Genomic DNA, 15,896 nt, shown 5'->3' with positions numbered 1-15,896 from the left:
TAACGACGATTTGACTCCTGTATTTCATTTCTAGTATCGTATTTATACTGAAAACTGAAAACAATGAAGTTTGATTGAGTGAATTAATATTTGGGTTGAAATAAACTACACAGATTGAACATTGAACATTTTCACACCAGGATAATATCTTATTGACCTAACAGGACTGTTTCTCATCATATAATTTAAATATTTTATCCATCTATACCACTTTATTAATGTCTGGGTTGCAGAGCGCTGGAGATGATCACAGCTGACTTTGCAAACACAGAGATTTGAACTCGTGACTTTCTCCTCTCCCCATGTCTGTGCTATATATTATAATGTAGGGTGCGGATCAACTGCATCAGATCATAGAATACTTTCGGGGGATGTGGGACGCTGGAGTCCATCCGAACAAACTAAGGGTGACGACAGGGGACACTAACCTAACCCATGAAGACGTATTTTCCATAATGACACTAGTTTGTGACATAAATATGGTCTTTCGTCATCAGTTAATACCACAGCAGGCAACACCAACAGTAAAAATGTTGTTGAGTTCATCATCCTGAAAATGAATCAAATATCAAAATATGTGTAATTAAAGTCTAACTACCTTACATCAGATTATTTTTTTTTCAAACCAATTATTGTACTTATGATTGTACTTCTTATATAATTCCTCCATGATTCTACTTGTATCAGTGTCCTAATGACAAAATTAGAAAGTCTGACAGGCATTATGAAAACTCATAAAAGTAAACTTGATTATGTTTTTGTGGTAACAAAAATGGTTGTTACAGTTTTTGTTGTTGTTTTTTTAAATTGGTGTGAAATTATACTGAAATCTTAACATTGTGTGATCTTGTGATTGGCAGCAGCGTATTCAACAAGGTATAGACACACTTGCAAAAGGCGTTTGTTTGAGGGGAATTTCAAAGCAAATGCTCTTGACATCTGTCTTTCCAGATACATATTTAGGACAGAGGCAAGTGCTATAAATATGACCATTGTCCAATGTTTTATTATCCCTTGTACCCGCAGAACAAATCTAATTAGGTTGGAATTTGACAAAACGTTGTCCCCACAGTGTGGTTTAGCTTTCCTGGCGTATCACTTTGACAAGTTCTTAGATTAGTAACCGTAAAACCCAAATCCTCTCCTTTGCCACAAGAAAGATGTGCAGGGCATCTGCAGTCGGATACCAGTGACATTTAAGAGCTTCTCCCCAGATCCTCTGCAGTGCCACGGTGCATTAGTGAGATTATCATAAGGACTCAAACAATGCCGGAACCTCTGTAACCAATATGCCCACCACAACAATGTTTACACAAGGTTAACTAAAATGCAGCATTCTAAGTTTGTTGATCTATTTTTATTCTTTTAAAATCTCCCTGCAGCTTACAAGGGCTTGTTACGCTTCCTGTAAAACAGTTTACAATGAGACAGCTGTGTTTCGACCTCTATCACAGAGTCATAGGACAAGATGATGTCTATATTTAGCAATTTAATATCCAACAAATTGCATTTTTAGGGAATGAACAGGAAAAAAACTAACTAATGCTTGTTATACTGTATATGTTTCAGTACATGGGCTCACATTGGGGACTGACACCGGTCAGGAGAAACTGCCACTTATATCCACTAATTAATCAGTTTTAGATTAGTCTAGTTTAGTATTCCCCAGTCAGATTCTTATCATTGTTTGATAACGCACTTCTCCAAACAGGTGAAACAAACAGAATGTTTCATCTGTGATGTCCCACCTGAGATCAGCTCAGAGGCAAAAATACTCTTGCAAAGAGCATAAAACTACATGACCAAATAAAGGAGGCCATTTTTACTGCCCAAACAGAGATGTCTCTATATAAGAAGGAAGGCTGGACGCCCCCAAGGACCATCTGCCGACCAGTAAAGGTGAGTGAGTTACAGTCTTTTATTAGCTGGAGGCAAAGCCAACAGCTTATTGAACAATGCAGGGCATGACAACTCACTGCCAGACACTCAGCCATTGTGTTTATGCCAGGACTTCACTGCACACACAGCAAGTTATTTTTCTTGTAACAAAATAGTTTAATTGCAGCGGTTCAGTGAAACTATTTGCATTTCTGTCAGCAGAGCTCGTGAGATCATCAGCTTTTGTTCTTCTGGAGGGAAGCAAGAAGGTAATTGCCTATCAGTCTGTCAGAGGGGATTTCAATTAGCAGCTGGATGTATTAGCAGATACATCCCACTCCGATCCTCGGATGCCTGGATGTGAACAAAATCCTTTATCTTGTGTGAAGTTGTTAACGGTTAAAATAGCATGTCAATTTTGTGCATCTCACTTTACTAACATGCCTATATTTCAATCAGTCACTCCATTTATGTTGTCAAAAATACAAATATAAAAACTATTTACAGTAATGTCTTTTTAAAAAGCTCAACCATACCCCCTTAGCATGTCTGAACATTTGTCTTATTGTTGAAACATAACGTGCCACTCTGGGATTGCTGATGTCTTCTTTTTACTTACTTTCAGTAAACAGTCACCATGGGGGACGCGGAAATGGAGTGTTTTGGCCCGGCGTCCGTTTACCTCCGGAAGCCAGAAAAGGAGCGAATTGAGGCACAAAACACTCCTTTTGATGCCAAATCAGCCTACTTTGTGACGGAGCCCAGTGAGATGTACCTGAAAGGGAAACTTACAAATAGAGAGGGTGGTAAAGCCACTGTGGAAACTTTTTGTGGCAAGGTAAGCGAGATGTCACTTCAATTAATTGATCACAGTGAGAAGTGTTGCATCAATATTGCAATACAGTGACACAGCTTCTGGCATGTTTAAATTCTACACTAAGTGTTTGCGTTTGCTTGTGAAATGTTACATAACAATGATCTTTTTGTGCTTTGTTCAGCACTTTGGTCTGTTTCAAATTACGAGGTCCATGGTTCACATCTCATGAGATTACCACAGCAATGCTATCACAAACGATCCAGTCCATAGTAACAAACCTTTGTTATTTTATTTATTTAAGAATGGACAGGATGAAGCAAAAATGGTGTAATCATGTTCCTTTCTTATGAAAGCAAGATTTTTTTCCAAACTAAAATAAAAAGATGAGAAAAGAAAATTGCGATTCTCACAATCCTTTAATTGTAGTTGATTTGATCAGATTGACAAATCTGTTTCTGTACCTTCATATAAGGAAATAATTATTTTGTGTATGTTCTGTATTTTATTAACCCTGACAGAGGAAGCTACAATGCTTTTTGTATTTAGTGTTTAAGTGTACTTGTGCGACCACCACACTTTAAGCTGTTCATATCTGCTCTATATCTTTGCAAGACTATCACAGTGAAAGACACTGAGGTCTTCCCCATGAACCCTCCAAAGTACGACAAGATTGAGGACATGGCCATGATGACCCACCTCAGTGAGCCCACTGTGCTGTATAACCTCAAAGAGCGCTATGCAGCATGGATGATCTACGTGAGTTTGAGTTGATCAAATCATTAGTAAAGGAAAAGTGTTTTATGACTCTGTGAAAATGTCCTTCATGAACCATGCACCCTCTCTGACACCACAGACCTACTCTGGGCTCTTCTGCGTCACTGTGAACCCCTACAAGTGGCTCCCAGTGTATGATTCCGTGGTTGTGTCTGCATACAGAGGCAAGAAGAGGATTGAGGCTCCACCCCACATCTTCTCCATCTCTGATAACGCCTATCAGTTCATGCTTCAAGGTATCAATGTATTCACTGTTCACTGCACCTACAAGAGCTGTCATTTAGGAATCACATTGTTTGACTGTTGTATCGTCATTTTGATGTCTTACAGATAGAGAAAACCAGTCGATCTTGATTACGTAAGTAATATAAAGTTTATACAGTTAAAGATTTCCAACCACAGCCATACGAGTGGATTTTAATTTCAATCTCGAAACACAAAACTCAACCCAGTGGAGAATCTGGTGCAGGAAAGACCGTCAACACCAAGCGTGTCATCCAGTACTTTGCGACGATCGCTGTGTCAACGGTTGGCAAGAAAGCTGACGCCAATCCTGGAAAGATGCAGGTAAAAAAATTGATCTCTTCTGGAAAAGTGCCTAACATGATGTTGGAATGTCAAGTATTATGCAAACAATTTCTTTCTTTTGGTGTGGTGTTTTAAATAAAGGGGTCCCTGGAAGATCAAATCATTGCCGCCAACCCACTGCTGGAAGCTTATGGTAATGCCAAGACTGTGAGGAATGACAACTCATCCCGCTTTGTAAGTGCTAATTATTGATTCCAAACGGTTTAAAAGCAACAACACCTTATGATTTTAACCAACACTTGTCTTCTCAATAGGGTAAATTCATCAGAATCCATTTTAGTACAACTGGAAAGTTGGCCTCAGCTGATATTGAAACATGTAAGACCTGAAACGATATAGCCAAAGCCAAAAGTTGTTTCTGTCATTTCACTTTGTGACACACCTCCTTTCTTACTCAATGTTTACCAGACCTGCTGGAGAAATCTCGAGTGACCTTCCAGCTGTCTGCTGAGAGGAGCTATCACATCTTCTACCAGCTCATGACGGGCCACAAACCCGAGCTGATAGGTTTGATCAATCAATAGTAAAAAAATACTGTGAATTCATGAGGTTTTTGTACTTATACACATTGACATATTATGGTATTATTTAAATGGGATTTCTTTTATTTGTTTGTTTTCTTCAGAGGCTCTTCTGATCACCACCAACCCATATGACTATCCCATGGTCAGTCAGGGTGAAATCACTGTCAAGAGTATCAATGACATTGAAGAATTCATCGCCACTGATGTGAGAACACTTTACTCAAAGCTATAACCAGACTGATTTTTATGTTATAAGTGCTACTTATTACTACCAACTCCTGTTAGTATGTGGTACACATAACACATCAGTGCAATATACCAATACGCATGGTGAACTATAACTCTGCCAATTATTATTATTATTATTATCATCATTGTCGTCCTCGTCGTTGTTAATTAAATGTTAATATTATTGCATTTATAATTGATCAAATGAAATTGTCTCAATGTGAAATAAACTATTCTGTTTGTCCGTTTTTCTTTCTTCATCACACAGACTGCTATTGACATCCTGGGCTTTACCGCAGATGAGAAGATCGGCATGTATAAGCTGACTGGAGCTGTGATGCAGCACGGAAACATGAAATTCAAGCAGAAGCAGCGCGAGGAGCAGGCTGAGCCTGATGGCACCGAGGGTATGACATTCACAAAATGTTTTCGTCTTCATTTACGACTGATTGCTCTCTTTTTTTTGACAAGGTGAAAACTTCCACTGAATATTCTGTTTCACGATATTTGTTTGTCAGTTGCGGATAAGATCTCATACCTCATGGGTCTGAACTCAGCTGACTTGCTGAAAGCTTTGTGCTACCCAAGAGTGAAAGTCGGAAATGAAATGGTGACCAAGGGTCAGACTGTCCCACAGGTGAACTATTCTTATATTCTGCGATGCATTTTAACTTGTTCAACCCTTTGAATCATTTTTGGGTGTGTTGTGACAGCACCCTGATAATCAACCTTTAATGTTTTCACTGTGAACGCAGGTCAACAATTCTGTCTCGGCTCTCTGCAAGTCTGTCTATGAGAAAATGTTCTTGTGGATGGTGGTCAGAATCAATGAGATGCTGGATACCAGACAGCCAAGACACTCTTTTATTGGTGTCCTGGACATCGCTGGGTTTGAAATCTTTGATGTAAGATTAATATTACAGTGAAATATATTTTTCAGTGGGTGACAAAGAATATTTTATTCCACTAAGCAAGCTGTATGGGCTTGATTGAGAATATCAATTGATATTCTTGTTTGTTCTTTCAAACATTCAGTTCAACAGCTTGGAGCAGCTGTGCATCAACTTCACCAATGAAAAACTGCAACAGTTCTTCAACCACCACATGTTCGTCCTGGAGCAAGAAGAGTACAAGAAAGAGGGAATTGACTGGGAGTTTATTGACTTTGGTATGGATTTGGCTGCTTGCATTGAGCTCATTGAAAAGGTATAACATGCGAAAATACCTCAAGCATGAAAAGAAAAAACTGTGTCAACCTCAGACATAACTTCCATTTGGTGCTTTTATGTTAACAGCCAATGGGCATCTTCTCCATCCTTGAAGAGGAGTGCATGTTCCCCAAGGCATCAGACACAACCTTCAAGAACAAGCTGTACGATCAGCATCTTGGAAAAAATCAATCGTTCCAGAAACCAAAACCTGCCAAAGGCAAAGCTGAAGCGCATTTCGCTCTGGTACACTATGCTGGCACTGTCGACTACAACATCCTTGGCTGGCTGGACAAAAACAAGGACCCACTGAATGACTCCGTGGTTCAGCTCTACCAGAAGTCCTCAGTCAAGCTGTTGGCATTCCTGTACGCATCTCATGCCTCAGCAGAAGGTACATTCTGTTGTCTAAGTCCTCATTATTTCATGTTTTAAATACACCCTCATGTTGAATTTATTGCTTTCACTATTTTCCAGCTGAGGGTGGTGCCAAAAAAGGTGGCAAGAAGAAGGGTGGCTCCTTCCAGACGGTGTCTGCATTGTTTAGGGTAAAATGTGAAAAGATGACTGTTGTTCATTGATGTATCAATTTTACTAATTGTCTTTCAGTCATGTAGGAATACTAACATGTAGTAATTCTTCAGGAGAACTTGGGCAAGCTGATGACCAATCTGAGAAGCACACATCCACATTTTGTGCGTTGCTTGATTCCAAATGAATCCAAGACTCCAGGTACACGATACATCTCCAAAGTCTGGTAACACTCAATGTAGGACGACATGATGCCATGTTATCCATTTCTTTGACATTTTACCATTGTACTTCTCAAACTGAGCTTGTGTAACATTATTTTGAAGGTCTTATGGAGAACTTCCTAGTCATCCACCAGCTGAGGTGTAACGGTGTGCTGGAAGGTATCAGGATCTGCAGGAAAGGTTTCCCCAGCAGAATCCTCTATGGCGACTTCAAGCAGAGGTAATTATTCCTTCCATTTCAAATTGCTATGATCAAATATTCCTCATTAACCCATTTACTTTCTATTAAGATACAAAGTATTGAATGCCGGTGTCATCCCTGAGGGGCAGTTCATCGACAACAAGAAGGCCTCAGAGAAACTCTTGGGCTCCATTGACGTTGATCACACTCAGTACAAATTTGGACACACAAAGGTAGAGTGAAAAGAAAAGACCATTCACAAAGTGATTAAAAATAAAAAAATCCAGTGATTCAAAACTTGGGAAATTCAGGTGTTCTTCAAAGCCGGTCTGCTGGGAACCCTGGAAGAGATGAGAGATGAAAAACTGGCTGAGCTGGTCACAATGACTCAGGCTCTGTGCAGAGCTTTCCTCATGAGAACAGAATTTGTCAAGATGATGGAAAGGAGGTAATGTGTTTGTTACCATTGTTGAACTTTAAATGATTTTTAGAACAGCAGATTTATCATTCAATATACCTTGACCAAAACATTCTGTACATATTCCTTTAGAGATGCAATTTTCACCATCCAGTACAACGTCCGCGCATTCATGAACGTCAAAACTTGGCCATGGATGAAGCTGTACTTCAAGATCAAGCCTTTGCTGAAGAGTGCAGAGACTGAGAAGGAGATGGCCGTAATGAAAGAGGACTTTTTAAAGACCAAAGATGAGCTAACAAAAGCTCTGGCCAAGAAGAAAGAACTGGAGGAAAAGATGGTTTCTCTACTGCAGGAGAAGAATGACTTATTGTTGCAATGTCAGTCTGTGAGTATGATCACACCCTACATGTACATGTCTGCTGTTCACCCCATCAATATACTGTTGAACTGACAAACAAACTTTTGATGCATTGACATGTAGGAAGGTGAAAACCTCACTGATGCAGAGGAAAGGTGTGAGGGTCTCATCAAAGCAAAAATCCAACTTGAGGCTAAACTTAAAGAGACAACAGAAAGACTGGAGGATGAGGAGGAAATTAATGCTGAGCTGACTGCAAAGAAGAGGAAGCTGGAGGATGAGTGCTCTGAGTTGAAGAAAGACATCGATGACTTGGAGCTCACCCTGGCCAAAGTGGAGAAGGAGAAACATGCCACGGAGAACAAGGTTACAAGAAATACTTTCATATGTACAATTTAATCTCTATGTTTATATATATATATATATATATATATATATATATATAATAAAAAAAAAGCTTATTTTTGTTATCGATATTTCTGAACCTTTATAGGTTAAAAACCTGACTGAGGAAATGGCTTCTCAAGATGAGACCATTGCCAAGTTAACCAAAGAGAAGAAGGCCCTCCAAGAGGCCCATCAGCAGACCCTCGATGACCTGCAGGCAGAGGAAGACAAAGTCAACACTCTGACCAAGTCCAAGACCAAGCTGGAGCAGCAAGTGGACGATGTGAGTGACTTTATATTTGAAAAACACCAATAAACAAACACAACTTCCCTCATGTAACTGTTTTGAAAATCAATATCCTCAATAGCTTGAAGGTTCTCTGGAGCAAGAAAAGAAACTACGCATGGATCTTGAGCGAGCCAAACGGAAGCTGGAAGGAGATCTGAAACTGGCTCAGGAGTCAATCATGGACTTGGAAAATGACAAGCAGCAGTCTGAAGAGAAAATAAAGAAGTAAGACACAAATGTGTCTGTCATCCTATAATAAAATATGATCTGTATTTAAATTTTTTTTAAAACAAAACCTTAATCCACCAAACTATCTTCTCCCTTGCAGAAAGGACTTTGAGACCAGCCAGCTCCTCAGTAAGATCGAGGATGAGCAGTCTCTTGGAATCCAGTTACAGAAAAAGATAAAAGAACTGCAGGTATAAAGATCCGTGTTAGTTGTTGAAAGACAACGTTCACATATGTTCAAAAATGGATACCATAACTTTATGAAATTGTTGTCAACAGGCTCGTATTGAGGAGCTGGAGGAGGAGATTGAGGCCGAGAGAGCTGCTCGAGCCAAAGTGGAGAAGCAAAGGTCTGATCTCTCCAGGGAACTTGAGGAGATCAGCGAGAGGCTGGAAGAAGCTGGAGGAGCCACAGCAGCTCAGATTGAGATGAACAAGAAGCGCGAGGCCGAGTTTCAGAAGCTGCGTCGTGACCTTGAAGAGTCCACCCTGCAGCATGAGGCCACCGCGGCAGCTCTCCGCAAGAAGCAGGCTGACAGTGTGGCAGAGTTGGGAGAACAGATCGATAACCTCCAGAGAGTCAAACAGAAGCTGGAGAAAGAGAAAAGCGAATTCAAGATGGAGATTGATGACCTCAGCAGCAATATGGAATCTGTCGCTAAGACAAAGGTCAGGGCAGCCAAAACTTCAGAAAAGAAAAGAGTGAATTATTATCTTTTTTGTTGTGTTTTAATGATGAATATTTTTTTTTGTTTCATCAGGGAAACCTTGAAAAATTGTGCAGGACATTAGAAGATCAGCTGAGTGAGCTGAAATCAAAGAATGATGAGAATGTTCGTCAGCTAAATGACGTTGGAGCACAGAAAGCTCGACTCCAGACTGAAACTGGTGAGAATATTATTCTATAGCATACTATGTACACAAAATTCATCCACAAGAGCTCATTTTGAATCAATCAACTTGTTCATCACCAACTAAAAATCACATGAATATGCTGCTCACATTATTTGGATATTTCAAGGTCTTCTTCTCTTTCACGTGGAAGAGCGAAGCACAAGGTGTGGCTCATGTAGAATTCTGCATAGGAATTTGCTCCCCTCAGGATGAGTTGATTTAATGTTGTTGCTTTTGTAATTAAAATATGGTACGTGATATTGACGACTAGGTGAAAGTGCACGTCAGCTGGAGGAGAAAGAAGCTCTGGTGTCTCAGCTGACCAGAGGAAAGCAGGCTTACACTCAGCAAATTGAAGAGCTGAAGCGGCACATAGAGGAAGAAGTGAAGGTAAACATCAACGAATGCAGCACCACGATGGCAGACAGCAAGAGGTTTGTCTCTCATATTGTTGGTGTCATTTGGACGATAGGCCAAAAACGCCCTGGCTCACGCCGTTCAGTCGTCTCGTCATGACTGCGACCTGCTCAGAGAGCAGTACGAGGAGGAGCAGGAGGCCAAAGCGGAGCTGCAGCGTGGAATGTCCAAGGCAAACAGCGAAGTGGCTCAGTGGAGAACCAAATATGAGACTGATGCCATCCAGCGCACTGAGGAACTGGAGGAAGCAAAGTGGGTTTTCATCATCGAACTGATCATGAGACCAACAGTAGTTGCTTCAGGACTTAGACTAACATGATTGAGCAGTTACTCATCATAGTGTGTCTTTGCAGGAAAAAGCTTGCCCAGCGTCTTCAGGATGCAGAGGAGTCCATCGAGGCAGTGAACGCAAAATGTGCCTCTCTGGAAAAAACCAAACAGAGACTGCAGGGTGAGGTGGAGGACCTGATGATCGATGTGGAGAGAGCGAATGGACTCGCTGCAAACCTTGACAAGAAGCAGAGGAACTTTGACAAGGTACTACTCTTGGTCAACATCATCACCAAAATAGGTGAAGTCGATGAAAAAAAGATGATATCTAATTTTGTGTACCAACAGGTTCTTGCAGAGTGGAAACAGAAGTATGAAGAGAGCCAGGCTGAGCTGGAAGGAGCTCAGAAGGAGTCTCGTTCTCTCAGCACTGAGCTGTTCAAAATGAAAAACTCTTATGAAGAAGCTCTGGATCACCTGGAGACACTGAAGAGGGAGAACAAGAACCTGCAACGTAAAAAAAATAAATAAATCTGGCATTGAATCATTGATTTTAGAACATTAATTACAGTTTATCAGAAAATGTAATTATTAAAAAACCTAATACATATAGATTTCCATGTAATGCAATTATAATCTGTTCCAATAGAGGAGATCTCAGACCTGACTGAGCAAATTGGTGAGACTGGTAAGACAATCCACGAGCTTGAGAAGGGCAAGAAGACAGTGGAAGGCGAGAAGACAGAAATCCAAACTGCCTTGGAGGAGGCAGAGGTAAAACTGAAAGCTATTTCTGACATATAATTACAGTGACAGCAGAAATTCATGTTCTTTGCTCTTTGTTACACTTGTTAACAGGCCACCCTGGAGCACGAGGAGTCGAAGATTCTCCGTGTTCAGCTTGAACTCACTCAAGTCAAAAGTGAAATCGACAGAAAACTTGCAGAGAAGGATGAAGAGATTGAACAGATCAAGAGGAACAGCCAGAGAGTGATGGACTCCATGCAGAGCACTCTGGATGCTGAGGTCAGGAGCAGGAATGATGCCCTGAGAATCAAGAAGAAGATGGAGGGAGACCTCAATGAGATGGAGATCCAGCTGAGCCACGCCAACCGCCAGGCCGCTGAAGCCCAGAAGCAGCTGAGGAACGTGCAGGGGCAGCTTAAGGTCCATCCACTTTCGGATTTGTCCCAGAGCGTCTTCCTGCTGATGATACCTTGAAGTGAGTGCTGATGTTTATCAATGTTTTTTCATTCAGGATGCCCAGCTCCACCTCGATGACGCCATCAGAGGTCAGGACGATATGAAGGAGCAGGTTGCAATGGTGGAGCGCAGGAACAACCTGATGATGGCTGAGATCGAGGAGCTGAGAGCTGCGCTGGAGCAGACGGAGAGAGGCCGCAAAGTAGCTGAGCAGGAGCTGGTGGACGCCAGCGAGCGTGTGGGCCTCCTGCACTCTCAGGTACCTAAAAATAGTGGACAGAATTAGCTTTTTTTTCTCTCTCTCTCTTTTTTTTCCCTCTTAAATACAGAGCATTGGTTTCAATTGTGGCTTATTGTTTGGTCAGAATACCAGCCTTATGAACACCAAGAAAAAGCTGGAGAGCGACTTTGTCCAGATCCAAAGTGAAGTGGAAGACGCTGTCCAGGAATCGAGAAATGCTGAAGACAAGGCAAAGAAGGCCATTACTGATGTGAGTTATTGTAATGTTGATGATGTTTCTCCAATAAATGTAGTGCACCAGCCGCTGAAACAAAGCATATTCTTCTGAAATTTCAGGCGGCCATGATGGCGGAGGAGCTGAAGAAAGAGCAGGACACCAGCGCTCATTTGGAGAGGATGAAGAAGAACCTGGAGGTGACTGTGAAGGACCTGCAGCACCGCCTGGACGAAGCTGAAAACCTGGCAATGAAGGGCGGCAAGAAGCAGCTCCAGAAACTGGAGACCAGGGTAAGATAGTTGTGTTTGTTTAACCAGTCTCACATCTCATCCGTTCATCTGGTGTTAAGATAATGAACAAACACTGCTCACATTTTAGGTTCGTGAGCTTGAGAGTGAAGTTGAATCAGAGCAGAGACGAGGAGCGGACGCTATCAAAGGTGTTCGCAAATACGAGAGAAGAGTGAAGGAGCTCACTTACCAGGTAGGAAGATATATCCCCCCCCCCCCCCCCCCCCCATTTGACTGAGGCAGGCGTCAGAGGAAATTACAGCTGTGATTAATGTGAACTGCAGACTGAGGAGGACAAGAAGAATGTGAACCGACTTCAGGATCTGGTGGACAAGCTGCAGCTGAAAGTGAAAGCCTACAAGAGACAGGCCGAGGAGGCTGTAAGTCAAACACGTGTTTATTCTTTTCAGAATAAATTTAACTCTCTGAATCTTCAGGGATTTTAACTCCAGTGTTGGCTGTCTTCACAGGAGGAGCAGTCCAACACTCACATGTCCAGGCTCAGGAAGGTTCAGCACGAGCTGGAGGAGGCTCAGGAGCGAGCCGACATCGCTGAGTCCCAGGTCAACAAGATGAGGACAAAAAGCCGGGAAATCGGAAAAGTAAGTCGAAGTAAAACAGCTTAGCTGAGTGACACTCTCTTAGACTTTAGTTTTATAACGTTTTCTCCTTTTTCTGCTGAACGTTTTCCACTGAGAATTATTTTTCTGTCTATTTCAGACTAAAGATGCTGAAGAATGAGCTGCATCCTCAACGAGAGACTCAGATGGGAATCATAAAATATGATTTTCTTTGGAATGCTCTCATTTAATGTTGTAGAACACATTCAATAAATTATTTTGAGACTCTGCTTTGTTGGAACTTTTATTTGAACGGGAACCTGCCGGGTGAAAAAAAGTGAAGAGTGAAGCAGGCATGTTTGTATGTCTGTCGTGTTGCTATGGAATTTTATTTCCTGGTACATTCTGGATTCCAAATCTATAACATGAACTGAATTTGTGTTGATTTTTATGTTTTTCCTTTATGTATTCACATGTATAGGCACCGTGACAGTAACAAATAGTCAATAATGACAGCCTTGCAGTTGTGGTCTTGATTAGTGACAAACAATAACAGTGGGTTTGAACAAACACGCTTCCCTAACCTTTCAGCCGCTTATATCTCTTACATCAAATGAAGACTCATAATTTTCCATTGATATAAAAGTGTGCGGGTGGCTGTACTTCTCTCTGTCAGCTCTGTGATGTACTGACGACCAGTCCAGGATGTATAAGCTTGGATAAGCTCCAGCCTCCCACTCAAAGGCTGAATTAAGTAGTTGTAGAGGATGGATCGATGAATAGTGTTGATATAAGTCATGGGTCAGCAACCTTTACAATCAACTGAGCTATTTTTGCCCCGCTGTCACTAAATAAAATTTGTCCAGCGGAGCAACTTTTTCACCTTTGAAATAGATTTAAAACTGCTGATCTGCCTTTTGCTACATCTACCAACATGGTAGTTTCCGTGGAATCAATGAAATTAGGGTGTGAGAATTAACCACATAAAAGCTCATTTTTGTGCTGAAGCGCTCAGCACTCGGATAGAAAACCAAGAGAATTGATTTGTTTATAGCCGATGAGTCTTTTAGCAACACAGTTCAAAGCAAAACCCACATATATCTGCTTCTGTTTGAGTGCTATGTCACCGAGGATGTTATTCTTGATAAATGTACATAAACTGAAAGAGCATTCTGTTGCTTGAGCACACTTTATGCACATTGTTAATAAATTAGACCCAATGTCTACATAGGGCCTAGTTTATTATCATATACATCACTATCTTGCTGCATCTTGAAACCAAAATTACACACTTCATTCAACATACGTTAAGTGAAATTAATTTAAAGACACATAAATCTGATATTGTTTCATTCTTTAGTCGTTAACTCATTTCCCCCCGTGTGAAGCTGCACGGTGGTGTCGTGGTTAGCACGCTTGCCTGTATATCTGAGTTTTCCATGGTAATGCAGGGTATACCCTGCCTTTGCACTTAATCACCTTGGATTACCTGAAGCGCTGCATAACTCTGAGTTGGAGAAGAGGAAAAGAAGATGGATAGAAATGTCTGTGTTGATGAGATTGTCTTGCACAGCAGTAACAATTTAACACGGTTCCATTTCTCATATGCCGACTGCTACACAAAGAGTATATAGATCAAACTGTGTGTAAATATTGTCATTTACCAAGAATCATTGTTCATGATCATTTATTCATCTGCATGACAGCACAGAATGAAACGGTAATCATGGTATATCCTTTGGGGCAGAGCAACTATTCAACATGTGCTTGCTCTCCTGGGAGCCTTTTCATTGGCATTGTAAAAAGTGACAGCTGCCTCCGCCCACCACTAATCTTAGAGCACCTGTTTGTTCCTGAATATATGGCACCATGTGAGTCAGGGCTTTATTCTCCCATATTATTATTTGTGGTCTCTTTTTATGGGGCACTGGAGAGAGTCAAGCATTTTATGAGCTTTTGCAGACTTACACTGGGTGTTTGGAATGTATATGCATAAATATCAACATACGGCCGAGTGCATTGTGTTTTCCTCTGTTGTTGCTGAATAACTTAAAATTCGACTCAGAGCCAAGTATCTATTGCATTGTTTGTGAAGCAGTCAATTTTGCTGTTTCTGTTGACCTTGAGTATTTCTCATTAATGTAATACATGAATTTAATTGCTTTTGAAGACATTATCAGCAACTTTAAATGAATCGGACATAACATAAATGATTTAATGATAAATACATGGCTTAAAAAGAATAACTTAAGTTATAATAATAATATAAATGCAAACACATGGCATTATTTCTGGAAGGGGAGATAATAAAGATGTAGACACAAATAATGTTTAGTCTCTTTTTTGGGGTAAATTGTAAGTAAAAGCAGATTTACTCAGTCATTTTCATGAATCCTCTTCTCCGCTGACTTCTTCATCTGTTCTGTGTCTCTTATGTTAAACCTATGAGGGCCAAGCCTCTGAGCTCTGCTGGATAAATGTAACACCCTGCATTAAAATGACCAAAATATCCAAACCTCTTTACAAAGCACTGATGCCATGATATCATTGCTAAATCAGACAATGTATTCCCCTTTAATCCATATAATGAAACACTGTGCCCACTGGATAGAAGTCACTTATCTAAACAGCCCTACTGAGAGCAGCTGGTGTGCCTCGGCTTCAGGTTTATTAATTGAAGAAGCCGAAACATCCCACATCTCCCACCCAGAGCTTTCAGTGTCAGTGACCTATCACATTTCCTGTGAAGAGCTCAGCCTACTGTGTGATATCTTCAATGACTGACATTGGGAGCAAGTGCCTCAGATGTGTGTGCAGGCTGCTTGACTCCTGGATTTCTTTTCCAGTACTTGCTCTGCCTGCCAAAAATTCATGTTTTAATCCCCGCCAGCTGATAAGTAAACATATTCCTCCCTGCATTAGACCACAGAAGACCTGCTCACTGGAAAGCAATAAGGTGATAAGACCTGAAATGCTGAAGCTTCACTGCAGTCCATTGTATTGTAAATCTGTAGGATATGCAGTATTTATTTTATGAAGTACCGGTCCTGTACTCACAGGTGGACATTCAGAGAAACATAAAACAAAGTTAGACCAAAGCAGAGTGGACAAGGGCCACAGAACGGCACAAAAGCCTCAAATTAATCTGATAAATTCTTTGAAAGTGAA

The 15,896-nt window shown here is 41.0% G+C and overlaps 1 protein-coding gene across 1 annotated transcript; it reads left to right on the top strand.

Moving 5' to 3' along the window:
* The first annotated feature begins 2,097 nt into the window (after nt 1–2,097).
* On the top strand, nt 2,098–13,019 carry LOC308108495 (myosin heavy chain, fast skeletal muscle-like). Its single transcript, XM_080461475.1, has 40 exons — nt 2,098–2,147; nt 2,504–2,716; nt 3,308–3,451; nt 3,549–3,705; nt 3,800–3,827; nt 3,922–4,036; nt 4,139–4,231; nt 4,312–4,375; nt 4,466–4,564; nt 4,683–4,786; nt 5,078–5,216; nt 5,328–5,446; nt 5,565–5,714; nt 5,845–6,015; nt 6,105–6,411; nt 6,495–6,565; nt 6,662–6,749; nt 6,875–6,992; nt 7,063–7,186; nt 7,265–7,401; nt 7,504–7,759; nt 7,856–8,098; nt 8,226–8,402; nt 8,488–8,633; nt 8,737–8,827; nt 8,916–9,305; nt 9,398–9,524; nt 9,802–9,920; nt 10,003–10,199; nt 10,301–10,484; nt 10,566–10,731; nt 10,867–10,991; nt 11,076–11,384; nt 11,476–11,679; nt 11,786–11,911; nt 11,998–12,168; nt 12,257–12,361; nt 12,453–12,548; nt 12,639–12,770; nt 12,889–13,019. The coding sequence occupies exons 2-40, from the start codon at nt 2,516–2,518 to the stop codon at nt 12,907–12,909; spliced, it is 5,814 nt and encodes a 1,937-aa protein (XP_080317601.1). The 5' UTR covers nt 2,098–2,147; nt 2,504–2,515; the 3' UTR covers nt 12,910–13,019.
* Nucleotides 13,020–15,896: the final 2,877 nt, after the last annotated feature.

The sequence above is a fragment of the Lipophrys pholis genome (genome assembly GCF_963383615.2).
Source record: "Lipophrys pholis genome assembly, chromosome: 4".
Lineage (NCBI taxonomy): Eukaryota > Metazoa > Chordata > Actinopteri > Blenniiformes > Blenniidae > Lipophrys > Lipophrys pholis.
Note: the sequence above shows the minus strand (reverse complement) of the source record. Positions and strands in the feature narration are given on the sequence as shown.

What these genes read in the sequence shown, in the direction of transcription:
- LOC308108495 (XM_080461475.1), top strand. Translation starts at nt 2,516, where the DNA reads ATGGGGGACGCGGAAATGGAGTGTTTTGGCCCGGCGTCCGTTTACCTC. An exon ending in ACAAATTTGGACACACAAAG is followed by an intron (nt 7,187 to 7,264) that starts GTAGAGTGAAAA and finishes TGGGAAATTCAG; the next exon opens with GTGTTCTTCAAAGCCGGTCT. An exon ending in TGGAGCAGCAAGTGGACGAT is followed by an intron (nt 8,403 to 8,487) that starts GTGAGTGACTTT and finishes TATCCTCAATAG; the next exon opens with CTTGAAGGTTCTCTGGAGCA.